Source organism: Pagrus pagrus (assembly GCF_965226575.1).
Source record: "Pagrus pagrus genome assembly, chromosome: 16".
In the NCBI taxonomy this organism is placed as follows: domain Eukaryota; kingdom Metazoa; phylum Chordata; class Actinopteri; order Spariformes; family Sparidae; genus Pagrus; species Pagrus pagrus.
In genome coordinates, this window is record NC_140200.1 from 15,792,610 (window position 1) to 15,819,121 (window position 26,512).

The 26,512-nt window shown below is 40.5% G+C and overlaps 4 protein-coding genes across 7 annotated transcripts; 3 read left to right on the forward strand and 1 right to left on the reverse strand.

Moving 5' to 3' along the window:
* The first annotated feature begins 3,170 nt into the window (after window positions 1-3,170).
* On the forward strand, window positions 3,171-7,352 carry cnr1 (cannabinoid receptor 1). 4 transcript variants are annotated; one of them, XM_084378198.1, is made up of 2 exons: window positions 3,171-3,588; window positions 4,297-7,352. In XM_084378198.1, exon 2 carries the CDS (start codon window positions 4,305-4,307, stop codon window positions 5,709-5,711), a length of 1,407 nt encoding a protein of 468 aa, XP_084234324.1. In that variant the 5' UTR covers window positions 3,171-3,588; window positions 4,297-4,304; the 3' UTR covers window positions 5,712-7,352. The 4 variants fall into 4 exon arrangements, with proteins under 4 accessions (XP_084234324.1, XP_084234323.1, XP_084234325.1 ...); XM_084378197.1 differs by having other exon boundaries at window positions 3,171-3,583; window positions 4,260-7,352; XM_084378199.1 differs by having other exon boundaries at window positions 3,171-3,583.
* A 1,935-nt stretch (window positions 7,353-9,287) lies between these two features.
* akirin2 (akirin 2) lies at window positions 9,288-12,902 on the forward strand. The gene is made up of 5 exons (XM_084376934.1): window positions 9,288-9,817; window positions 10,319-10,453; window positions 10,839-10,988; window positions 11,069-11,140; window positions 12,272-12,902. The coding sequence occupies exons 1-5, from the start codon at window positions 9,646-9,648 to the stop codon at window positions 12,280-12,282; spliced, it is 540 nt and encodes a 179-aa protein (XP_084233060.1). The 5' UTR covers window positions 9,288-9,645; the 3' UTR covers window positions 12,283-12,902.
* Window positions 12,903-13,655: 753 nt separating this feature from the next.
* On the forward strand, window positions 13,656-21,427 carry rars2 (arginyl-tRNA synthetase 2, mitochondrial). Its single transcript, XM_084378175.1, has 19 exons — window positions 13,656-13,946; window positions 14,144-14,217; window positions 14,327-14,429; window positions 14,562-14,645; window positions 14,735-14,832; window positions 14,939-14,994; window positions 15,475-15,558; window positions 15,661-15,737; window positions 16,380-16,538; window positions 16,637-16,743; window positions 16,993-17,088; window positions 17,248-17,308; window positions 18,267-18,343; window positions 19,044-19,168; window positions 19,445-19,512; window positions 19,601-19,806; window positions 19,928-20,002; window positions 20,137-20,200; window positions 21,222-21,427. Exons 1-19 carry the CDS (start codon window positions 13,911-13,913, stop codon window positions 21,306-21,308), a joined length of 1,737 nt encoding a protein of 578 aa, XP_084234301.1. The 5' UTR covers window positions 13,656-13,910; the 3' UTR covers window positions 21,309-21,427.
* A 362-nt stretch (window positions 21,428-21,789) lies between these two features.
* Window positions 21,790-26,484, reverse strand: slc35a1 (solute carrier family 35 member A1). The gene is made up of 8 exons (XM_084378176.1): window positions 26,286-26,484; window positions 25,830-26,010; window positions 24,797-24,956; window positions 24,008-24,160; window positions 23,784-23,850; window positions 23,286-23,462; window positions 23,053-23,187; window positions 21,790-22,555 (listed from the first exon to the last, which is right to left on the reverse strand). The coding sequence occupies exons 1-8, from the start codon at window positions 26,293-26,295 to the stop codon at window positions 22,422-22,424; spliced, it is 1,017 nt and encodes a 338-aa protein (XP_084234302.1). The 5' UTR covers window positions 26,296-26,484; the 3' UTR covers window positions 21,790-22,421.
* Between the last annotated feature and the right edge of the window lie 28 nt (window positions 26,485-26,512).

Consider the following 26,512-nt stretch of genomic DNA (forward strand, 5'->3'; position numbering starts at 1 on the left):
CCCTCCAGATTTTCATTATCCGTCATCTTTTTTTTAAGTTGCTATTAAATCAGGAAGAGGTGAAATGATAATGATTTGTCAGATTCCCTCGAAAATGAAGGAAAAAACGTCTTACGCTTTAATTTATGCGAAACTAATTGCACATTCCCATCAACCTCAGCTTGTGTTTAGTGCTGATAAGCTCATTTTAGCTTGCTAACTCACTAAACTATGATTGTGAACATCAACATGTTCACTGTGAACATGTCAGACTGCTGATATTAACACTGAGTTCAGAGCACCACTGTGACTCGTCGGCCCAGAAAGCTGCTCGCATGGCTGCAAACTCGGTATTCATCATCAATAAGCAGCCAAATGTCATATAGCTGAGTATCTACATCATTTATTTTTCATTGATCTAAACTTCAGTAACACATTCTCATGTCAGTACTCTATAAAAATGTTTTATTTTTCTACAATTTTACAAGGCCACTAACACATAATGCAGAGAGAAATCCATTACAGAGATGGCAGAGATATGGATTTCTTCATAAAAGATTGCTTCATAGATAAACAGTTGTTTGGTTTACAACAAGACAGTAACTTTCCTATAAAACTAATTGCATGAAAGAACTTCATGAGCTCTCTGTGGATGCTCCCAGAAACACAGAAGGAACGATCAATGAAAAACTACAGCACATGATCAAAACAAACTCCTGGAATGCACTGAAACATCACAGATGGATGCTCTGAACAGTGAAAGTGCATCTGAGGGTGATGTTTTCCTGCACAGGTTTAAGAGGCAGACCGCAGGCTGGAAGACTTCAGGCGTGCAATCGTAGAAAAACCCAGAGCAGAGGAAGTGAACCAGTGTTTTCTCTTCTTTCTGTCCTTTGATGTTTCCTAGCATGAGGCATTTATCTGCCACTTACTCTGCTCGAGCTAATCAGTTATCAACGAGGAAGAGGGCTTTTATTTTTGGGCCGCTCGCAGGTTTGAGTCAGTGTGTGGAGCTCAGCTTTGATCTGTATCTAGTCCAGCAGATCATGACTGTAAATAAAGTGTTCTTTCTGTTTGCTTTAAGATTCGATGAGAATCAGCTCGGAGATTTACAAGAAACTCAGCTGCGTACACTGACGAGTATAGAGCCAGCATTAAATAAACCCTGAAAAGATTAATAAACCCTGACAATGAGCTCCTCAACATCCATGTTCTTTGGACATTTCTGACATTTGCTGACCGTAAATGACTTCTCATGTCGGGATGTAACATTTTGTTCATTTCAGACAGAAACATTAGCTGTGGCTGAGCGACACTAATAATTACACCTGCGATTATAGAGCCGTAGCCTCATTTCCATTCTGAGTGGCAGAAGGTTTTTTATCCGTGGCAGCAAAATGTCCATTAATGCATCTATTCTGGTTTTATCTGTGCTGCCTCCTCGTACTGGACCACTGATTCTGCAATTGTGTAAGACGGTGTAAAGAGGAGGAAGGACAAAAAACATCACTAAATGTTTTCAGGGATATGGCCACATGGAAATTAGATCATTTATAATCAGTGAGTTTAATCTGTTTTTATTAGGGCCATGGAAAGGCTGTATTCGTATTGTGATTCATTGCAGAATCTGGCTTGTTAATTGGTGTAAATGGGCTTTTTTAGTTACAGCTACCTAACAATTATAGCAAGCTAACGTTAATTCTGTTAGTAAGCTTCAGCTAGCTCTGCAACAGTTACACACAGCAGTTATATCTAAAAGAACTATGGCATGCTAACGTTTACTGTGTCAATTAGCTCATCAAGTTAGCTACGTAACAGTAACACCTGGCCAGTGGGGATCATCCCTATGTTCCCCGGGTCCTATGTTCCCCGCTTTGTATGTGACCGGGAAACATGGGACCCTTTTTTTAGAAAAAAGTTAGTTAGCTCTTTCAGCTAGCTACACAACAGTTACACCTTGCAGTTATTTGGTTTGTCTGTGAAAAAAACTATAAAAAGCCAACGTTAATTTAGTCATTTAGCTCGTCTAGTTCGGTTAGCTACGTAACAGTTACAGTGAACTAAATGACAACTAAACTCTATAAGAACTCTAAAAAGCTAACATTAATACATTAGCTCATTTAGCTTACACCCGGCCGCATAAGAAGTGTGATGCACCCTGTTTTAATTGAATAATGTACATCTTCACTTATAGTTAAGACTTTATAAACGCTACGTTTGAACATTGAACATGAACCATTTTGCTGATTTCAGACAGAGACAGCTGCCATAATTGCACCTCTGATTATGGAGCCATGGCCTCATTTCTGTCCTGAAGTGGCAGGAGGTCTTATGATCTGTGGCAGCAAAATGTCCCATTATCTATTCTGGTTTTATCTGCGACAGTGCAGCCACTCAGCTCCTGCCTCCTCGTCCTGGACCACTGATCCTGCGATTGTGTTAAGAAGGTTTGAAGAGGAAGAAGAACAAAAAACATCACTACATGTTTGAATGGATACGGCCAAATGAATAAATGGAAATTAGATCATGTATAATCAGTGAGTGGAATCTGTTTTATTAGGGCCATGCAGGGAAAGGCCGTATTTGTTATTGTGAGTCATGGCAGGATCTGACTTGTTAATGTGGTCGTGTGTAATCTGATTGGATGTGCTGAGCTGGGCTATCCTCTTAATGTTATTTTTAAGCATCTAAATGAAGTTTTTGGCCCTTTAATATGTTTTTTTTTTCTTTTTAAGCCGTCAGAATAATTGGTTTGGATCAGAAAATCTCTGTAAAGTAAACAGCTTAGAGTGAAAACAGTCATTAAAGGGGAGAAACGTGTGAGGATGAGTGGCTGAAGCTTTTTGTTCTTTGAGATTCTCAATTTTTGGATAATTGTGCACACAATAAAAACAGACATGCACTCACTGACAATCCAGACAAGAAAAGAGTCTCGAAAGTTGTGAATTTCACAGTTGAAATGCAGCTTTTTGTTCCTGCAGAGAGTCAGAATTATGCTCACAATTACCTCATGAATTAAGCAGATAACACGTCTATTATAAACTGTTTCTTAATCCAATCTTTTGGCTCTTTGTGCTCGTGTTGATGCTGGTTTCTTTGTCCGAGTCTGCCTCAGAGGAGCTTTGGAGGGATTCAAATCAGATCCTTTTTTTTTTTATAAGCCTCCACCTCCACTGTCGTCTCCCTTGTTCCTGTGTGCAGCGCACTTGACAGCTTCATGGGTTGGGCAGATAAAGCTATATGGAAACACGTGACAGGGCTTGTAGGAGCGACGCTTCATAAGTGTGAAGACTCGGAGAGAAAGGAGTGGAGAGCCGCTGGAGCCATCAGCAGCAGCAGCAGCAGGAGCAGCAGCAGCAACCTGTATCCAAGCTGGAGGAGCGCACTCCAACACCACTTCTACTGACGTTACAGAAAAACTTATGTCACATGTAGACTCAGAAAAAAGAAGCTAATAATCATGATTGTAATTGTGGTTTGTTTCTAACACGTGCCCGCTGGTTGTCTCTGCTTTTATGTAAGATCAGTTTGTTGGATGATGCGCTTCTGACTTGGATTTAACGCGCGGTGATAAAGGGCGATTCTGCGCACTTGGGAAAATTATGTAAGGTAAAGAAGCACTTTCCTTCTTTTTAATGTTTGATTGCGGCTTTTAATGTTGTTTCCCAGCTTTTATTAGTACTTTAAATGCTTTGTGTCAGTGTTTTCTTTCTTTTTGTGGGCGGATTCTGGATGCATTTGTGCTTTTTTGCGCCAGATTATCGATAAATCTACACCCAGACTTACTAAATAGCCTCATATTTGAATAACTTTACAAATTTGGCAGTTTTGAAATTATATAATAGCAATCATCCTGATGTTATGTACCTCTTTAGTGCTACAGTTGATCAGATTACTGTAATTGGAGCATGCATATGCTGTTAATCGTTTTACATATTATTGCAAGGGGATTGGATTGCGTCTCCATCTCATAGAAAAAAGAGGCGTTCAGGCTCAAGTAGGTTTTTCTGTTTTTGAAAAGTAAGGAATCAGTCATAAATAATTTTATATGATGAAGTATTCATAAGAAAATCAGCTCTCAGAGGCCAGATGTGCAAAAACTCTTTAGATGTGTTGAAATGCGTCAAATATTCAGAGTATCTGCGATGAGATATGTTTGCATGGTGTGGATAATGTGTTGAAGGTGTGAGCGCTGCTGCAGATATTCCTTTCACAATATGCACAGGAGTCTTTGTTAGGTTTTTCAAACATGTCTGAAATGTTTTTCCATCAATCTGTAGGTTGCCCAGGTGTCTTAAACTGCCGTATTACCCTCAGACGCAGCCATGAAATCTGTGCTGGACGGTGTGGCGGACACCACCTTCCGGACTATTACATCTGGTTTACAGTATCTGGGCTCCAACGACGCTAACTATGACGACCCCCTCAATGATGTAGACTTCAAGGCGGGCTTCTCTCTGCAGAAGCCCTTATCTGCCTTCCGCAGCAACTCCTTCCCAGACAAGGTACCTTCGGACGAGGAGCTCATCCTCAAAGGCATCCCCTTCTTCCCCACCAATGCCACAGACTTGTTTGGCAACCGGAGCACGTTCAGAGATGAGAACACTATACAATGTGGGGAGAACTTTATGGACATGGAGTGTTTCATGATCCTGACCCCCAGCCAGCAGCTGGCTGTGGCTGTGTTGTCTCTGACTCTGGGTACCTTCACGGTGCTGGAGAACCTGGTGGTGCTCTGCGTCATCTTTCAGTCGCGCTCCCTCCGCTGCCGGCCGTCCTACCACTTCATCGGCAGCCTGGCTGTGGCTGACCTGCTTGGAAGTGTCATATTTGTGTACAGCTTTCTGGACTTCCATGTTTTCCACAGGAAGGACAGCCCCAACGTTTTTCTCTTCAAGCTGGGTGGAGTCACGGCGTCGTTCACTGCATCTGTGGGGAGCCTTTTCCTCACCGCTATTGACCGCTACATCTCCATACACCGGCCTCTTGCCTACAGGCGCATTGTGACACGGACCAAGGCCGTCATTGCCTTTTGTCTGATGTGGACCATCTCTATCGTCATCGCAGTGCTACCTCTGCTGGGCTGGAACTGTAAACGTCTCAACTCTGTTTGCTCAGACATATTCCCTCTGATTGATGAGAACTACCTGTTGTTCTGGATCGGTGTCACCAGCGTGCTGGTTCTTTTCATCATCTACGCCTACATATACATCCTGTGGAAAGCACACCACCACGCTGTGCGAATGCTGAGCCGCACCTCCCAGAAGAGCCTCGTTGTTTACTCAGCAGATGGGACTAAAGTGCAGACGACACGCCCCGAACAGGCACGCATGGACATCCGTCTGGCCAAGACCCTGGTGCTCATCCTGGTGGTGCTGGTCATCTGCTGGGGCCCACTGCTCGCCATCATGGTCTATGACCTCTTCTGGAGGATGGATGATGACATCAAGACAGTGTTTGCATTCTGCAGCATGCTCTGCCTGCTAAACTCCACCGTCAACCCAATCATCTACGCGTTGAGGAGCAAGGACCTGCGGCACGCCTTCCTCAGCTCCTGCCATGCCTGCAGGGGCAGTGCCCAGCAGTTGGACAATAGCCTCGAGTCAGACTGCCAGAACAGAAATGCCAACATTTCTGCCAACAGGGCTGCAGAGAGTTGCGTGAAGACCACTGTGAAAATAGCCAAAGTAACAATGTCTGTGTCAACTGAAACTTCTGCAGAGGCCGTCTAATTGGCCGTCACTGGGGAAACTGTGTAAATGTCATCATCCCCAAACAATGCCATTCAACACAATAAAGCAGAAGTTAGATTAAAAACAAAGCAAGAAAAAAATCAAATCCTCTCCTGAAAGTATTACATTCTCACATAGATGCTTTAGTGGTTGCATTAATTTATGTTAGCGTGTGAGCACATGGTGTGCCAAAGTGCCAAACGGTAAGGGACTCACAATTTGAAAGGTTTTATCAAAGACTGTCATAAGTCTGCTGTTTACCATAGACTTCATGATATCCAGTTAGTGAAGGCATATTATATTTTTGTACTGTGAATTCAGGTTTTGAAAACAATATATCTTCATTTATGGGATAAGGGGCTACTGACATTCTTAATTCAAGATGTTTTACTGTGTCATCTAGACTCTAACGTGTGTCTTGCACCATAAATATAAGACAACATCGCGCCTTGACTTTCTACAGGCTTCATGTAAACGTTGCATATAAACATTTCTACGAGGAAATGGTGAAAAAAAGCTCAGATGACTCTGATTGTTTATTCATTTTTTGTACTTCATCTGACAACACTCAGTGAGTGGCAAATGTGTGAAGAGGTTTTTGAGAAACGAGAGGTGATTCATGCTCGAGAGAGAGAGAGAGAAAAAAAAACGACAACATATTTATCAGCATCACAAATAAACTGATGAGACGGAGTTAAAACAGATTCACGGCTTTTGAGTACGTCCGATCTGAAATGGCATTTTTCTGTGGCGGAGTGACGGTCGTCCCTGTCGTCCATTTCCTTACTCACTAGCTGTTAGACCTTTAGGGAAGCGTGTCTTTGTTCAGATGTATACCTAATAACTGTACAGTGTTTTCTTGCTAAATAAAAGTGTTCAAGTCGACTCATTCAGCGACACAGCCAACAAAACAACAACAACAACAAGCTTTTTGGCAAGAGCTTGAGGTCTTCAAAATTTGGCTGCAGCGTGCTGGTCACTACTGCAACAAACTGAAGTGGTTCCTGACGATAGATGCTTTCATCAAATGTATGATTTTACTGAACTGTATGTGTGTGATAACTTGTGACTTGGTGATATATTTCCAACCCCAAGCCTTTTGATCATTGCAGTGAGTTGTTTTAGTGCTACTGTCGCAGCGGGGGCATCATTTCGGTAAAATAAAAAGCAACCCATGCACAGGCCTAGTGAAGTACTTCTGGCGTGACTCTAAATAAAAAAATATGTCTGCTGTTAATTTTTACTTATGGAAACAAAGAAACAAAAGGTTTGTTCATTAGCTGGTGACTTTGGGTGGAAGTCTGTGTGTATGCGTTGTGAAGAAGATCGACAAACTGGCCTTACAAAAGAAAACTGAGAAGATGATGTAGTACTTTTAATCTAGAAATCTCACAGCACAATTGTTCTGTAGACATTTATCTTGGTGTAAAGTTATCCAGACAGCTGTTTATCAGTATGCTTTGCTGCCTCTTGTATTATTGAGTATTGAAGATCAAAATGTCAACTGTCAAGTGGCTTCTGTACAGTGGTGGCATAATGAGGAATCTATGACTTAAAAATCACAATCAGTCAAGTGTTTTTAATATTGCTGTTTAAAAAAAAATACAACTTTTGAATAAAGTCGCAGATGGTTGTCCTGTCGCCTGTAGTCATTTGATTGATTATTTGATGATGGGAAACAGCAGGTCACAGCACATTTTCTGCTCAATTCATCCAACAGATTCAAGAGAGAGGAAGCCCAGCCCCGAGCGATCAGTGAGGTTTCACTGCCCCCTTGTGGAAATTGTCATTTCTGAAGAGAGAAGACATTTCTGCATTGATTTTTAGCTTTATTAGTATTGCTCTGGTTACGTCTTGTAACCCTGAAAGTGACAAAGAAAATGGCCTCCGCAGCATCGTCTGACAGCAACGTCTGCTCTGTTCTTTTCATCTCACGGCTTAGAGGGAAAATTACAACATCTGTTCACCAGATACAAACTGGATTTATCTACCAAATACTCCAATTTATGACAAGCCACATGTGTGGAAAACTACAAGAGTAGAAAATTACAATTAGAGTTGAATTCGATAAATAAACATAGGCCGAGGCTAGAGCCAATAGAGATTATAGATTTACTGATTGGCAGAAGATTAAAAGCTAAACATTGCCTCATTAAATTTCTTACTTGTGAGTGTTTACTTCTTTTCTTTGTCTCACATGATGGTAAACTGAACATTTAAAACAATTTGAAGACATCAACTCAGGCTTTAGGAAGCTGTGAAAGAAATGTTTCACTGTTCTCTAAATAATGTACCAAAAAACAAAACAAAACATTTGGCAGATAATGAAAATAATCTTCTGTTGCAGCTCTAGTTAGACTTAGACTTAGACTTAGACAGATTTTAGTAGACCAAGAAGCAGGATATTATATGGCCTTTAGGACTTACACCTAAACGTATGACATCATTACGTAAAGGTGCACTACATAGTTTTGGGGTAGAAATTTTAATCAGAAGCGAAGATCTTCATTGATTGATTTCATGCCTAAACAACCTGTTTCACTTTGTTTATATGTGGCGGACCCTGCCAGCTTTCTAGCTTCAAACAGTGTTCTGGGGACCTTTTTTCCGCTGAGTACAACTTGTTTACTCATACATATACATGTTACTGAGTTTATATTATTTTCTAAAAAAAAAAAAAATACATAGTGCACCTTTAAGAATTCATATTGTTCATATTTCCCAAGAGACTTTCCAGCTTGAGACTGGAGGATGATGACACAAAAGTACAATCTTGTGTAATCCAGTATTATAATGGATATTGCTTTTTTACCTGAGAACAAATGTTGAAATACCAGTGGCTCCAAATTCCCCTTTCATTTCTGCACAGTTCAATATGAGTGTGTACTGGGATGGTTGAGGAAGTCGTGGCGATGGAAGGGAGTGTGTGTGGGTGTGTGTGCAAGGCCTGGGTCAAAAACTGCAAACCAGACAGGATGTTTTACAACCACAGTAGGCTTTTATAAGTCCAAGTACATGTATGTTAAGTAACTTATTTAGATCAATACTTAACGTGAACCACAGGCAATTAGTTGACCACTTATTTTCAGACTGATTTAATTATCAAAGTTCAAGACCATTGATTCATATTTGGTATTTGATTCTGTGGTGAAATAATGAAATATCTCAATATTGGATTACATCTACTTTGTAGTTGCATTTTAGACAAACTGGCCTGAGAACAGTTAACTTTAATTATTTTTTTACGATTTCAAACTAGAAAAGTTAATTTAAAATGTCCCCTTTAAAGTGTTCTCTTAAAGTGTAATAAACATATGTCTGAAGTATAACTTTATTTCTTTTGTAGAAACACGTTATAAACTCCTTTTTATTGTTTTTATGTGAACGTTTTAGGCGAAAATGAAACTTTTCCGTGATTTAGGGGGTTTTGTAAGCAAACAAATCAAATTTGAAAAAAAGCACTTTCTCAAGGTATTCGGGAAATGTAGTTTTTCAAGCTGGTAAAAATAATGGCAGCGATTCGAAATAAAAACTACAAGTACCAAGATGAGACCGTTCCCTTGCGCATGCTCGCAACCGACCTAATAGATCGGAATAAAAAGTAAGCTAGTCTGAGCCGTTGTTGGAAATACTCACGACTGCCGCCGCAAAATCTACAATCATCTGATTATATACCACATTTACCCTCACTTCGTTTATCCAGAATAATTCGAGATATACTCGGTGACCTGAACTCTATGAGATTTATCAGCAGAAGGCGACGAGAAAGAAAAGAAGTGCGTATTTGTCTGAAGACCGGAACCGCTGCTGCCGTTTGACCTAGCTAACGTGAGCTAGCATTGGTAGCACAGACCGGGGCCCAGGTCAGCGACTTACCAAGATAACAGGGGATTTTAGGTTTTCTAGTTTAGATTTTTAGACACAGTTCAGTGTGATGGCTTGTGGGGCTACTCTGAAAAGGACCCTGGACTTCGATCCGCTAATGAACCCGGCTTCGCCTAAAAGAAGGAGGTGCGCCCCGATCATGTCTCCAGTCTCTTCACCACAGAAATATTTGCGTATGGAGCCCTCACCTTTCGGGGAAGTGTCGTCCAGACTCACAGCAGGTACGAACCTAAATCCAGATCTCACATTTCAATGTAATGTCAAGGTTACACTGGTTAAACAAGCCTAATTGTAAACTTGATAATGATAGCATGTACGCCATTAGCATACCGGTGTCTGTCGAGAGAGTCGAACAAAACTCCACAGGCAATTTGCCAAATTAAATACGTGGTAAGTGTTATTTACGTTGCCTGTCTGTTAACACACATTGTAAACTATGTAGTATGAATCTTTATTGCCCAGTGGTAAATTCGGCATTGACTGTGTGTGAGTTTTTATGTGAGAATGTAAAATTTTAAGTAGTAGTTTGAGGGTGTGTGAATAACAGGGAAGATTTCTCTGAGGTTTGTGTTCTTGTTGTGTAAACAATAGATGGACGTTGTGCTGCAAGCTGTACATGAGTCCTGGCTTTTTTAATTGTACTGTTTGTTCGAAGATGTTGCTTGTGTGTATATATACAAATATGATATATTATAACACTGTATTTTGTTTCTGTGTTTCAGAGCAAATTCTACACAACATCAAACAGGAGTACAAGCGGCTGCAGAAGCGACGACACCTGGACAGTGCTTTCCAGCAGGCAGACGGCTCCTGTCCTCTTGACCTGCAGAACATTCACAGTGGATCTGCTCTCCCAGGTACCAGTGGCACCTCCTCACTGAGACTGTTGGGTAGTTTTCATAGATCCATTAACCTATTTTAGGTCAGGATTTAAAGGATAATGTCAACTACATACAATCTCAACAAACAGCTCAACTCCCAGAGAGAGAGAGTAGAGCTGGAAAGCCCCCTTATCCTTTCATTTTCTTTTGTCATGGTGGCATGTTACCACAACCTCACTCTGTTTAAAAGTAAAATGGACTTAAGCTCCTACAGGGAGTGTACATCAGATAGATGAAGAACGATGATGGCACTACTGCACAATACACATTTTTTTGACCATAAATATGCTGCCGTTCCTGCTTGGCATTATTGCAGTATATTGTATATCTTATATTGATTGTGATGTAATTCTCCCAACAGGTACGTCCTCAGGTGCCTCATCTCCCACCAGGAAAGAGCAGCCTTTATTCTCCCTCAGGCAGGTCGGGATGATTTGTGAAAGACTACTGAAAGAGCGAGAGGACAAAATTCGCGAGGAGTATGACGAGATACTGACCACAAAGCTTGCAGGTATGAATTATTTTTTTTGGAGTGGTACAGACAACAATCTGTAGTGAGCAATCCCTAATGAGCGTTTGTTCTTCCTACAGAGCAATATGATGCGTTCGTCAAGTTCACACATGATCAACTGATGCGAAGGTTCGGAGAGCAGCCTGCGAGCTGTAAGTATATTCATTTTCACCACACACTTGTAGTTTATTGATGGTCCATTTCAGACTTGTCTCTGCAGGTTGTCAAATTGTAAATGACACAGTATTTGCTTACAAAGGAGACATTTAAACGAGCTCTATGGAACATTTATAGCAATTTACATGTATTAATCAATTTTTTATTGGCCATATGTGAGCGGATTGTGACGTGACGTGAGAAATGAGACCTTCTCCGTCCCTTGGTTGTCTTCATAAGTCTGTGGATGATCTATTTGAGTTGTTCAATGCTGCTGGACTGTTGGCTTCTTTGTGAAGGGCTTGGGACTTGTGTTTAACATTTTCCTGAAAACAAAGTTTGGTCCTGCTGTTGCACATGGATTAATTCATGTGTTTACTTCTTCCACAGTGGACTGTAGCTTTTGCTGTTAAATGGTGGGGTTAAGATACACAAATAGCAGTAGCGTAGTACAAAGGAGGAGTCTTGACAAATGTGACACATTTTATCTGCAGTAAACTGTAAGAATGCAGTTTTCACTGTCTCCAGTCATTGGCATAATGCCTCACAACAGGCTTATGCTAGCTTGTCCAACTCAAGTTAAGCCTCTGAGTCGGGTCAGTGTTAATGGAAAATGTTATTCCAGGGTGAGCATTTCACTTAGTTTATAATCAGCTATAAAACCAGTGTTTGTCCCTCTTTACTGTCCAGAATCCGGGTGGTCCAACAAAGGACAAAGTTAAGCTGTGGTAACTTTGAAAAAAGTATCAGGCTAACGCTACTGAAAATCTTAAGTAGTGGTAATCTTAAGTGGTAAGTAGAACAGGCTTCTAAAAGTCAATAATTCAACCTTTATGTGAACAGGGCTGTCTAATATGAGTAGAAATAGAATATTATCCAAAAATGGGAAAGAAATTCAAAATTTACTCAAAACAAAGGTGTAGTTAACCTTGAAGAAAAAGAAGTGAGCTTGCTGATTCTGTAGAGGAGATGAAAGATATGTGGTCTGTTTTTCTCTCCTGACTGAGAAAGGGCCACCCAACACTCCTGTATAAATGAGTCCTGAGCTCTAACGCCATCTACTGATATTAACTGAAATGTGTTCAGAAGTGTCCTCATGCTCTTGCTGCTGTGTTTGTTCTCCACAGATGTTTCCTGAGTGTCAGCGTCCAATATCCAGGAATACCATTTTGCTGCAAACTATTCCAGGGACTCAGTGGGTCTAGTTGGACTTTTCTCCTAGCTGTGCCATATCGCCTCTATGTGGACTCACTGCCTCAGGCATCAGTTAGTGGCATCCACGTTTGCTGTGTCTGCCAGAGTTAGGAGGGCTTCCTGCTGCCAACCTGTTGAAGGACTCTCTGTGACTCTACCAGTGGCCTCTTAACTGCCGTGTCAATATTTATTTGGCTTTGTTCTGATGCCTTTGTGAAAAGGCTGACTGCCACCATACACTCTGCCTTTTGATTTTATTTTGTCAAATTTGTTTTTTCATGGAGAGGATGTTGGTCGTGCAGCTTCTCTATGTGTACATTTTGAAAAAGGGATTGACGAGAGGACAAACCAAGGCCGCGTCCAGAGACGGGCATCTTGGCTTTTCTCAGCATTATTTTAAAGTGTCATGGCAATTATTGCTATTACATTTGTATACACTGTATTTTTTTTATTTTTCTGCTTGACTTTTTTTCATTGTATCAAAATTTCATGGTTTTATTTGCTGTACGTATAAAGGGGCTTTGATTCAAGAAAATGAATGAATAAAGTGTTTACACAAATGTTTGTTTGGGTTTGAGTCTCCATGGTTATCGCCATCTTTTGAAGGGATCTCACAAGTCACACAAGCATTATAGTTTTGTAATCCCTATGGTGTCTGTCTTGAGATATTCATTACTCCTGAAATACCACGTAGACCCACAAAGACAAATGAACCCACTTTTTATATAATTTTGACACCAGGAATCAAATTATGTCGCTGAAAATGGTACAGCCAGTCTAAAACAGGCAAATATCACTTTCTTCTCAGTGATACACAGTACCAGCCAAAAGTTTGAACACCTTCACATTCAATGTTTTTTCTTTCTTAAAAGTGCAATGTGTAAGATTTTTAGTTGAAATAATTAAACAATTAACCAAAATTAACAGAATAGAGGAATAACAGTTTTGACATTAAGTTAGCATGCTAGCTCACCCTGGCCTGTCCTGGTCCCAAGCTAACTGAGCTATATAGCTACAGTTAGTTTAGCTACCGCAAAATACTTTAAAGTTTGTTAATATTAGAACAATTAACAAATTATAAATATGTTTTGGGAACTACATTTTTTTTTTTTTAAGTAATAAAGTGTAAAACAGGGTATGTATTTCTTTACACCAATCAGAATCTAGCAGAGTAAGACTGTTGTCAAGGAAACGCCATAAAGTTAGATCAAATCGCATTAACGATCGTGAGGAAGTTTTCCTGGGTTGTTAACTCATTAAAACAATAAATCAGGATGTTTTTCAAACTTTAACCTTATCAAATCATGAACATTTATCTTAGCGCAAACATTTAACGGTTACAACTGATTTAATGTAGATTAGGTGACCGGAGAGGCAACGGTGATACAATCGAACAAACCTTTCGTAGTTGGTGACGTTGTCGGCTGTGATTGGACGAGCTGAGAGGAAGTGGTGCGGTACTGAGGAAGTAGAGCAGCTGTCAATGAGAACAGATTAAACAGACATTTAAATGGAGCTCGTTGTAATAAATAAGTGTGTTATTCTATTCTGTTAGCACGTTTAGCAAGAAGCATGGCTTGTTTCTTCAGAAGAAGCATCGCAGCAAAGGTAACGAAGCTAAACGCCTTGAAAATGACACTGTATGCTAATGCTAACATAGCAGCATGCCTTGACCCTGGAGCAAGTGACAGCAAGAAAGATGACTGTGAGGGACATAACGGTTAGCTTAGATGCTCTGTGAGCTTTCCTCGTCCTAGTGTTTAATGAACTCTTGTCCCTGTTTGTGTGTTTATTTTAATGTGTAGCTGGGTCGGACGCTGCAGCAGCCTGAAGATGTCTTCATACCAGCTCTGTCTGCAGTTCCAGTCTTTAAGAAACAGTTAAGTGTTTTCTGGTAAACACTACTACTTGTGTTAGTTTGAGTCAGGTGCTCTTCATGTGTTGGTCCTCTCAGTTTGTCAAAGCTTCCTGAACCTTGTTCTCCTCAGGCAGACTGCTGACTTTAAACTGTCAATCAACACATTACGGATCAGTGGGATTTTACCATCCAGTGGTGACATCCAGCTGCAGACAGAAAAGCTGGCCTCTCAGGTAAGATTCATCTGGGAGGATGGATGACAACAGATCTCATATGTTGACATTTTGTTACGTCACAAGTCAAAAGCAGAGAGTAGTGAAAAATAGTACTTTTACTTTCCTTGAAATCTACTTTGTGTTTTCCAGGTGAAGCAGGACAGTGTGCTTGAAGACGTATCAGCTGGACGTGGAGTGATCCACTTTAAAGTTAATCGCAAACTTCTTGTCCAGGTTTGTGAGTTTTCTGTTCAACTGTTGTGAGATGAAGTCTCTAGCTGCTTGTACTGTGACCATAATCTGCTCTGCTGTGTTTGTTTTAGAAAATCTTGGAGCCATTTGGAAAGGAGGACGACAGATTTGGTTTGAATAGTGAACTTTTCAATACTCTGAAGAGAGGGACAACATTAGTCGAATATAGGTATGTTTAACAAATGTTGTATATGTGTATCTTCTTTAACTCTACATGTCTTCTTTTTTTAATATATTTTTATAGATATATAGAGTTTTGTGTTTTTATGTTGCAGCTCTCCAAATATTGCCAAAAAATTCCATGCTGGGCACCTGAGATCTACAATTATTGGTGAGTTTTGGCTTTTGAGTTGATGTGTTCAGTAACCTCACACTCAAACTTTTCTGTTTTTAGTTTGATAATATCATTGTCATTGTTACTGTATATATTGTGTAATTAGTAGTTTACTATTGTTGTATGTATTCATATTATTTTCTGCATTTTAATGATGTGTTTTCTATAAGTTTGTGATATCCTGTGATAAGTCTGCCTCTTCCTGCACTTTATATTATTTTATCCTTATTATTTGTGTATGTATATATTTTTTTAATCGCGCAAAATAAATCTAAACATCTTTGTTAAATAAATACGTTTCCAATTGTTGTTTAAAATTGTTTGCTTGCATTCTCATAGCCTTGGGAGGAGTTGCATATTTTTGGTGCATAGATAAAGCACCAAAAATAAAAAACTATATCAGTCGGGCTGTACTGTAAACTGACATTTTAACTGATGGTCAGCCAACTGGAATTAAAACATAATCTCCATATGCAGGTAACTTCATCGCTAACCTAAAGCAGGCCTTCGGAAACAATGTCATACGAATGAACTACCTCGGGGACTGGGGTATGCAGTTTGGTGAGTAAATAATGTGCGTCATATTCAAGAAGTGTCGTCCAGTCTCACAAAGGCCCAAATGTTATTCTGTGGGTGAAACCAGTTTTCCTTCTTGAATTTCAGGTTTGCTGGGTGCTGGGTTCGGACAGTTTGGATGTCAACAGAAACTAAAACAGAATCCTTTACAGCATTTGTTTGAGGTGTGTTTGCATGGTTGGATGAAGACAAATACCTGCGCGCTGACTCTAATCACAGAGAGCCTGAGAGCCGTTTATGTAGACATTTTTGGAAAGTTGAACGAGTGTTTTTGATAAAAAGTGCTAATTGTCCAGGGCCTGGGGGAAACCCTGGGGCAACATGAAAATTAGACCCCCCCTCCTCCCACCCCCCAAGCACCACCAGCAGCAAAGCATTTTTTAAAGGTTTTATTTAAAAAAAACATCTAGTACACAAATGGACTTGCTGGCAGTCTGGAGGAGAGAGGAGAGCCCCCAGGAACTGGAAAGAGCCAGCATTTAAACTTCTGGCCTCGAGGCAGGAACCAATCAGCTCCCTGGACAAGATACACTCACTCAATTAACCAAACACACACACACTGGGGTAACACAGAGGGACATTAAAGCACAGAGGCAATAAAAGCACATACAATAGAAATGTTTATACGACCTCTGGGGTCTAACAGCGAGCATTAAAATAATTATGATCATTAAGGCTTCAAAAGTCTGAACATGTTTGGTTTAGCTGCCTTGAACGTGCTTGAATTTCCCTCTTAACACGCTGTACACACCCTGTGTTAATCAGTACATGACGGCTCATCTATGTTTTGTATTTTTGCCCTGCAGGTTTATGTTCAAGTGAACAAGGAGGCTGAGCACAATGAGGACATAAAACAGGCTGCCAGAGACTTCTTTAAACAGCTGGAGCAGCATGAGAGCGAGGCTGTGTCGTTATGGCAACAGTTCAGACAGATCACAGTGGACGAGTATCAGCGTGTTTACAAGGTGAGACCAGCTGGACTGAACGACAGCCTGACTCTCTGTCAAGTGTGAAACATTAAGTAAAAAAAATAGTGTTGATTGTCCATACATGATCTTTGCAGCGGTTAGGAGTCCACTTTGATATTTACTCCGGGGAGTCCTTTCACCAAGATCAAGCCCAGGAGGTGGTGCAGCAGCTGCAGAGCCGAGGCCTGTTGAAAACCTCTGAGTATGTACTTTAATCAGTGACTGGTACCACAGACATGACAAGGAAACATGTGTTTGGAAGCCAGTAGCTCAGCTGCTTACAGCTGGTTTATTTCCTGTGTTAGGACGTTGAAAGTATTGGCAGAACATCTTTGATTTATTATTTCTTTATTTTGAAAAGCAGTCTGATAATATGAAGATTATTCGTGTCACTGATGCTTTCCGATCTTCTTACATGGACTTGATTGAAGGGGAATTGTTGTATTTACAGGAAAGGAACAGGTGTAGTCGATCTCTCTCCCGCTGCAGACATGAGCAACATCTGTACGGTGCTCCGCAGTGACGGCACAACTCTCTACATCACCAGGTCAGTACGAGTACAAACGATCAATTAAAATACAAAACCACTTCAAACGTAGGATTACACACTTGTGCTGTCCTGGCCTGGAGGAAATACTGAAGCTGAGTTATCAGATAAAAGTGTGTTAAGCAATTATATCTCTATTTTCAATCTTCTGCATTTCAGAGATCTTGCTGCAGCTACCGACCGCACAGAAAAATACCAGTTTGATGAGATGATTTATGTGGTAAGTAAACTGGTGCACGCATTCCTGTCCTGAATAGAGCAGTTGAGTTAACATCACATACACGAGACACATTTATTTACAGCATGAGCCGAAGGAGTGAGACAAGGAAACATTGCAGTCATAACATATTAGAATTTAGTAAATTATGTGCTGGTGCACTGAAATGAAAGTTAGCTACACCAGTGCAACCAGTGTAAAAAGTTAGTCTGGAGTCAAGCACTTGACAGATTTTTGGCGCATGTGTGACCAAAACAGTGGCCGCCTGGAGCCCTGAAACTGAATACCTTTGAACATGTGAAGATGTGATCGCCAGTTTTCACCATTTTCTAGTCATTTAATAGACGAAACAATGGATCGAATGATTGAGAACATAATTGGCAAGTTAATATATGATAGAAACAATTGTCCCACTGACTTATTTTAATAGTGTTTTGATTATTTTGATGTATTATCATTATGTTCTGCTTCACATCTAAATAAGTCAGTCGATTAGTTGTAATGACTAATTTTATCATATTTTTTTCTGCATTTGTTAAACACTATGTAAATGTAAATGTAAACACTATGAATGCACCCAACTGAATATTCAGCACAGTTAAAGAATAGAAGATGGACACCTGTTTCCTCGATAAACTCAAGAGTCATTACGACTACTCACGTTTTCATGACGAGCATATCATGTACCAGATGTTGTGTTTGTCCACTTTGTTGGCAGCGGAAACAAAAATGCAAAACATTATGATCAACGTCATGATACCAAACACATAAATGCAAAGTGGCTGTGTGGATGTTTACCCAAAGTTAGAAACTCATGGATTTGAATGTCCGTGATGAGGCTGCTGCTGTGTGAATGTAGAGCCTGTTAGTCCATATGTTTGACCCACTGTGCTTCATTTCCGTTATACACTGTATTCCTGCCTGTTGTTGCTTTATTTTCATCAGTTTGTTTCTTTTGAAGACAGATAAAAGTCAAGCGACTCACTTCCAGCAGTTGTTCCAGATCCTGCACCGTATGGGACACTCGTGGGCTGACAGGTAGCAGAAAAAGCACCTCAACACAACCACAACCACACACACACACACACAACATAGACAGTTCTGTGATCAACGAGTAGCATAGTAAAATAAGTGAATGCACATTATGGTTAAGATGGGATTAATATCAAATATGTGTTCTAGCCGTGAATTAGTTGGAAATATTTCAGTCTTCCACTAATTGAGACCAAGTTTAGAAACATGAAGTTGGATTTAGCAACACTTAATGTAATCAATGACTTTCTTCTCTATTACTTTTAGTTAGTTTAGTAATAGCTGTAGTTATAATCACTGTAAAGGTAAACATTTTCTCTAAAGTACTTCAAATTAGCTCTAACTCCACCAATGCCAACATTAAATTGCTGCCTACAGGTTAATGCATCCGTAATAATGGACAATATTATCATGTTAATGCTGAAAAAGGCAAATAATTTGATACATAAATGACATTTTTACTGTTATTAAAGCAAACTAATATAAAGATATTGTACCAGAATGTTACTCAGGTAAAAGTGAAAGTTTCTCATACCAATAGTACCTGAGTAAAAGTCTTAAAGTATCTGATATTAGTACTATTTCTTAGTACTTGAGTAAATGTACTTACTAGTTAGAGTCCATCAGTGCTTGTAACAGAGTATTTTTATCGTGTGTTTTTGCCGTTACTGGTAGAAGATATATCAGTAAATGTGTTTTTCACCAGGTGTCAGCACGTGCCCTTCGGCCTGGTGCGGGGCATGAAGACACGGAGCGGTGAGGTGGTGTTTCTGGAGGACGTGCTGGACGAAGCTCGGGCCAGGATGCTGCACAACATGAGCCAATCAAAAAGTAAAGCCTGTCACACATCAGACAGTTATTTATCAAGTCTGTTTATATGTGTACGGTATTTAAATTTCCATACACAAGGTCCGTTATCACTGACGCCGTTTATGTGTTCAAAAGGACAAAACTCGCAGCAAAACTTTGGTTGAACAAACACCTGTGTGCCCGACTGTATATCAGGATACATTTTTAAAAAAGAAGCCAAACATTCAGTCCAGTTTAGGCGCAATAAGCCTGTATTTGAGGACAGAAGTGACACGTGCTCTCTCCTGGTTTCCACAGCAACAAAGGACATGGACGACCCAGAGGACACAGCAGAGAAAGTGGGAATCAGTGCACTGATAGTCCAGGTGAAACTTTACCTGTAGGCCCAAATATTCAGTCGAATCACAACTACCTGTTTGATTCCTTGATTTGATTAGAGAGACTTTGTTTCAGGACTTCAAAGGTCCGCTGCTGTCAGACTACACGTTCGACTGGGACAGGATGCTACAGGCGCAGGGAGACACGGGAGTCTTCCTCCAGTACACTCACGCTCGACTCTGCAGTTTAATCCAGAGGAATGAAGGTGCAGAAGCAGCTGTATTTGATCCATCCCTCCTGCTCGAGCAGACGAGTATCTCCATCCTGCAGCACCTGCTTCGGTAAACAAACTGCATTTTGTAGGCTGTCATCCCTCGATTCCTCTGCATGTCGTCAAATATGAGGCAATAAAAGAAGCTGCCAGTTCAATATTTGATCTATCTGCTCCGTGTTTGTTCGCAGCTATGACGAGGTGCTGTACCAGTCGGTTCAGGATCTGCAACCCAAACACCTGGTCAACTTCTTATTGAAGCTGAGGTGAGGAGCAGGATGTTAGTCCTGAGGGGTTGGGAACTTTTACCGCTGAGTTTATTACAATCATTGATGCCATGAAGTTGTTTGTTCGGCATGGGAAATAAAACGGTGTACTTTTCATGTCCTTTCTCCTCCAGCCACCTGATCGCCTCAGCACACAGAGAGCTGCCGGTGAAAGGAAGCTCTCGGGATGTTGCGCAGGTAGAGAGAAAAACATTTATGCACATAACAAAGGTTTCTCCTGTAACCCCTCAGAGACCCATCATTTGAAACTAGACACCCTAAGACATTTATTAGTACCACGTCACAAAAGGGGCTAAAAAGCACTCCAAAGTTAGGCTAAAACTTGGTGGAGAAAGTTTCTTGCTCTCTTGCTCTTCCTTTGATACTATCCCCTGCATTTTTGGGGAAAAGCCATACAGAGTTTTGCATGCAGTATAAATGTGTTATTTTCTCCTGTCTCAAAACGGTTTATTTGAATATTCCTGTATACCTAAACTGTCTTGGAAACAGTACAACCACAAACTAAAGACCTCTATTGACAATAAGGAGTCGTTTTAGAGCAACTTCAACTGCAGAAGTGACTGCCATCCATTCCCTGAAAAAAGCAATTTTTAAATAAATCTCAACGTCAAAATTTCGTGACACCTTAAAGTGATAGTTCAGGTCTTTCATGTATGGTCATCCGAGGTACTTATGCCTAGTCAGTGTATTACCTGCAGTAGATGACCGTCAGCTCTCCCCGTGTGGAGAAGCAGCACATAGCACCAACAGGAAGCAGAACATTGTACGTTGAAGTTTGCACTATATTTTTTTGTGGAACTTTTTGGTGCTTTATGTTGTCATCAGACAACTGTGTAATACAGTGCCGGGCAGAAAAACCTACTGAAATTATTATTTCTCGTCTTAAAGGTTAAGACTCTTGCATTAAATATACAGAAATACACAGTAGCTTTGTTGTAAGCATGACAAACTTATTTCTACAAAGAAAAGTTTGGGACATTTTTATTAATATTCTTAAAATTACTACTCTTGCACTGAGAAAATGCAACTATTTCAGATTTCAATATAAAGTGATAAATCATTCAGTCCAACGTCTGCATCATAGCACATAAAAATCAGACTTGTAATCCAGCTCATGAACCGTTTACAAAATGCAAAAATTAAATATGTATATATGTTTAAATATGACGTGTTTTTCTCATTCGCTTAATGTCAACAGGCCAGGTTACGACTGTTCAGCGGAGCCTGCTCAGTCCTCGCCAACGGGATGAGGATCCTGGGCATCACTCCGGTCAACAAAATGTGAAACTGAAAAGTTTGTCATTACTTTATCTGTGTTTTTTTACTGCTGCAGTTAAATTGTATTGTAAACAAATATTAATAATAATTTATATTTTCAAAATAAAATCGTCTTCCTTAATTGAACTTTTGCTACTATATTACTGAGTATTTTTCAGTGTTTCTGTTATTTAGCCTTCCCTCACTGATAGAAATGGGGTTGTGTTGACTGGATGTCAATGATTAGCATCGTTCCTGAAGCTGTTGAACTTTGCTCCTGATGGAAATGTTTTAGGCCACCATAGGAAAGGCTCAACGAAAAAGAAACCACCCCACAAACTTTATGCGTGAGGACTCTACATACTGTGTAAAAGATAAATTGAGGGTACATTGGTAAGATTGCGTGTACTCTGAGCTGAAATAGTAACAGTCACTTTTATCACGTTTCCATCTAATTTTAATGAACGCTTCAAAACAGAAGGCGACACGCGATACAAAAGATTACAAGACACTGAAGAGATGATGTTTATAAACATATGATCATACATGCAATCTGTCGTCAGTCTGCTTTCAAGTACGTTCTCCTGCGAGTCGGACACATTCAGAATCAGAACTATGTGATATGGACATAAGACACTAACATTGCACAGTGTAAAACAGACTAATTACTGATTGAAAGAAACTACTCCGTGATAAGGAGCTGTGATATTAATTAGCCCCCTTTAACAGATATACGGAGGCTTCAAAGTAAAAGTAACACTGTCCTGTCACTGCGTATCGCTCCAGCATGGCTGAGGATGTAATTAAAAACTTCACCGATTGCTTCAGATTATTTACAAAAGTAAAAAGCAGCTATCTTTAAGGGTGACATGTGATTGTTTTTTCCTATATATATTAACTAAAAAGATTGCTCAAACCTGGCAACATTAGGCTTTTTTTAGATTATCTGGAAATTCATAGTACTGTCACCAGTCCCATGTCTGAAGTGGGCTGGATCGAGGGAGCAGACCTACTTTAAAGTGGAAACAAGACTGTCGTTCGGCTCCCTGATCTCCCCGGTTCAGGAGCTCTTTGAGGTCCTTATTAAAAGGTGACCTGCTCCATCAGCGAGAGAGAGACTCCTCTGCTGCAGGTCAGTGACTCACACAGTGATCAGTTTCTGTTTGGACTCCTTGTCCGTGTCCTGCCGGCTCAGCTTGGATGTGTCTTGTTTTGGAAGTCCGTACAGGTAGATGGAAACACACACCAGGAGGGCTCCAGATGCAAAGGAGATCGCTGCACAGGAGGGAAAGAAGATCAAAATGAGACATTTCCAGAATTAAAACATGTTTGCAGTGTCTTTTTTTATGCCATCATGCAGGCGTTTTCGGGTTGTCCGTCCATCCCATTCTTGTGAACACAATGTTTCATGAAAGCTTTGAGGGAATTTCCTCAGAGAGAGCACTTTTTGATATTTTCATTAATTTCTCAGGGATTAATATATGGATGAACTAGATGAAAAAGAATCAGGAGTATTTAGGTGGCTGGTATCTACGAGTGAGTACAATCCGATGTGCATCCCAGACCTGGCGAGCTTAAATTAGGGCTCTGAGTTTGATATTGGATCAGGCTTGATTGAATTAAAGGGGACTGTTGGGCCTTGGCAGATGTATACGCTCTACTGAGTGCCATACTAGTTAAAAATGTGTAAACATACAACTCATGAACCCCAACACCACAAACACAAGCGCACATCCGTCATCATACAGTGCAGTTATGAAAAGCTAACATACTTATGTGCAGTCCAAACAAGAGGACAGACGCCACAGTCGAGAGCACGATGGCGGCTGCGGCGGAGAATCCCTTCATGATATTGTCCGTGTACTTCACCACCACTGACGTGTACAGACCGCCCACACTGGCCAAGACTGGGAGCGCAAAGAGCAAAGTCAGCTAAAATACTGTGAGATTTTACTGTGAGAAAATGAAATCACACAGGCAACATCTTGTGTTTAGATGTACTTACACACTACAAAGCACACCCAGGGTGTGTAACCGAAGAAGAAGCCTTTCTCCAGAACCTTGTCGCCATCGTTCACGTAAACCCCGAGGAGGGTGACCACGATACCGGACAGGTACATCTGGATGTTTCTCACCCAGAGAGACGTGTCTGAGCTCTTCAACACTTTCTCAAAGTACACACCTTAATCAGAGAGTAGACACAAACATGTTAGGTATGGGAGCCAAGAAGGTCCATGCTTGCAATATCGATCACAAGCTAATTATACCAAAGCTTGTGCTCTCATACTCGTGCTCTGACTCCACAACAACACAAACACAAATACAATAATATCCTTTAAGCAACATGTGATAAGAAAAGACATCAGTTAGTGTTATGTTGAGGGCATCATGTGTTTACTTGGCTGGTGAATGCTTTGGCACAGTGTTTGTTTAGATACCGAAAGCATTTGTATTTTGTGTTGTAACTTTGTGTCTTTTCCTTAAGCGACCTGTTTTTCTTTACCTGCAAATCCTGAGCAAATAACTGCAACAGCGATGGCCATGAATCCAACAACAGGATTTTGCTCGATCTAAAAAAAGAAATAACAAGATAAGATGTTTAAAACCGCCTTTGCACTTTGAGGAGATACAGGTAATAAACAGCAGAATCCATGATAGAGTGAGTCACAGTGCGTGGATTAAATCTCACTGAGCCATCATTTAAATGTTAACTTGTGCCACCCCCACCTGAACTTTGGTGGCCTCTGCAGGCTTCCATTGGACGAGTGTCACGCCCCCACAGAGCATAAAGACAGATAACCACTGCAGCCGGCTGAGAGAGCGGTTCAGCATGAGGACCGTGCACAGGGCCGTGCACGGGATCTTCAGCTGATAGGTCACCTACACAGAAAAAACACAAGACAGGTCTAATATCTATTGATTGTTTTTTTTTTTTTTACCTATTTATGGACAGGAGGTGAACTGAGCGTTCCTTTACTGCTTCACACACATACTGTAGATATTATGGGAACTGCTGAGAATAACTACTGCTGACTAACACCAGACACACTGAAGGAGTCAACATTCCTCTATTTAAAGTTGAGAGAAAGAGAAGATGTTCTATAATATTAGCGTTCTACCGCAAAACCAAAGGCCAAAGCGAGCTACAAGTTTGTGTCCAAACATTAGCATCTACTGGGGCTGAAAAATTATACACAACAATACATATAATTTATCAATTATTGGAGTGATACATCAAAAAAAAAAGCCCAAGGTTCTCTGGTTCCAGCTCCTCAAATGAGGAGGATGCGCAAGGGTTTGGGGTCTTCCTGGAATAAACGTTAGCTTTAGAAACTGTCAGTAGTCAAGAAAATCAAGACAATAAAAGACCTAACCTTGGGATCTAAGAATGTGTAATGTCATTTTTCACACCTCAGACACTAACTAAGCGTGTGGGTGCTGCACAAGTTCACCAATGATCTACACCTAGCCTTTGTGTTAAGCATGCATACTATACACTCAAAAATCAGAACTGACCTGATAGACCGCTGCATCGAGGTTACTCAAGGCAAGAAAGGCCATGTTATTCTGAACGGCGTACACCACCGAGGGCACGCTCAGCTTCAGCAGCTCTTTCGGGCTGCAGAGTACATGTTCCACTAAAGCGTTCTTCAGTCTGGAGGGACTTCCTGTTTCTCTGGGAGAGGAGACATAAACACAGACAGAAGAAGAAGAAGAAGAAGAAGAAGAGCAGACCTTTTAGATGATTCATGAAACAGATATTCATTCCTCTCTACACGTGTTGAAGCAGTTAAGCAGAAACTTGCCGCTTCTGCCTGGATTTTGATTGGATGTTTCTTGTTTTTTAAGACATTATTTGATTTCCTTTTCTGCCTTTTGGTTGTCTTATATGGATATTATCATGATTAGCATCATCATCTTTCTGTAAATGTTTATCTCATATAACTCTTGTTGTAAAATACTTTATTGTGGTTTTATTACACAACAATTATTAGCTTTAGTGCTCTGTTAAGCACTTTGAGGTGCACTAGAGCTCGACCAATACTCAAGTTTTGGGGCAGATGCCGATATTGATATTAGGAAGTAAAAAATTCAGGTATGTCAGCCAATATAAACGCAGGTTTTTTTGCACCATTACCTAAAAATCAGTTCTGAGGCAGGTCACTGTCCAAAATGACATCAGTGCACTGAAACAGTACAACTCACTGATAATTTAGTCATTATAAATGCATCTATGTTTCTGTATTATAATCCCTTTGAATGAAAAGGTTTTCATATTAGTGCATATACATCTATGAGAAGCTAATATCAGCCGTTGATATTTGGCGCTTTTCTATGTTTTATGCAATAGTAAAGTGAATGTCTTTGAGTTTATTTTTGGGATGGTCAGTCAGACAAAACTAGCAATGAGAGGGAACTTAATTATTGCCTTTACCTGGGAAGAAAAACAGTGTATCCACTAACATTGTCACTTTTCCACTAATAAGGGGATTGTAAAAAACACAAACAAAAAACAAACAAACAGCATATAACGGTGACAAACACTTACTTTGTCAGCATCCCCAGACTGAGTATCAACTTAATGACCTCAGTGATGCACACTGCAGTTGTGGAGAAGTACAGGTCTCCTGATGAGATGGTCCTTGTGTACCGTAGTGCCACTGTGTATGTAGCCGCCACCAGGGTCATCACAGTCAGGCAGTACAGTTTGAAGACCACGCTCACATTTTCTGAGGAGACAACATGTAGTGACAGTATGAACTTAACGGAGATAACTGTCACTGCCCTACATGTCTACCGTTAACTACAATGTCCGACTATAAAATAAACACTTTATTAGTTATTTAACAGTCACAACACGTCACTCTGTCAGCTGAAAATGTCATCTCTTAAATGTCGCTCTTTTGTGTCCTCTGCTCGGTAACATAACGTTCCTAATGGTCTTCTCCCACCGCTAGCTAACACTAGCCTATGATGCTAGCTTGTATTCACTGGCTAAACTCACCGACGGCCATCGTTGCTCCGGTTTGTGTCCGTCCCAGCGGCAGCGATATGAACAGTCCCGCTCAGGTTACATGCCTATAATACTGCTCGATATAATCAGTGTGAAGTGGAGAATGCTGCCCCACCAACACATCATTCACGAAACGAGTGTAGTTCAGATTTTCCTGTTTGGCAGAGTAGTGACTACCTGCATTTCCCAGAATGCAGCGCGAAATGACTTTAGGAAGG

Coding starts and splice junctions, on each gene's coding strand:
- slc35a1 (XM_084378176.1), bottom strand. Junction 24,161..24,796: donor TCGATGCAGCGGTCTATCAG/GTCAGTTCTGAT, acceptor TTTTCTGTGTAG/GTGACCTATCAGCTGAAGAT. Junction 23,188..23,285: donor CTGGGTGTGCTTTGTAGTGT/GTAAGTACATCT, acceptor TTGCGCTCCCAG/TCTTGGCCAGTGTGGGCGGT.
- cnr1 (XM_084378198.1), top strand. CDS start 4,305: ATGAAATCTGTGCTGGACGGTGTGGCGGACACCACCTTCCGGACTATT.
- akirin2 (XM_084376934.1), top strand. CDS start 9,646: ATGGCTTGTGGGGCTACTCTGAAAAGGACCCTGGACTTCGATCCGCTA. Junction 9,818..10,318: donor GTCGTCCAGACTCACAGCAG/GTACGAACCTAA, acceptor TCTGTGTTTCAG/AGCAAATTCTACACAACATC. Junction 10,454..10,838: donor CAGTGGATCTGCTCTCCCAG/GTACCAGTGGCA, acceptor TTCTCCCAACAG/GTACGTCCTCAGGTGCCTCA.
- rars2 (XM_084378175.1), top strand. CDS start 13,911: ATGGCTTGTTTCTTCAGAAGAAGCATCGCAGCAAAG. Junction 17,309..18,266: donor TTGATGAGATGATTTATGTG/GTAAGTAAACTG, acceptor TTTCTTTTGAAG/ACAGATAAAAGTCAAGCGAC. Junction 18,344..19,043: donor GGACACTCGTGGGCTGACAG/GTAGCAGAAAAA, acceptor GTTTTTCACCAG/GTGTCAGCACGTGCCCTTCG.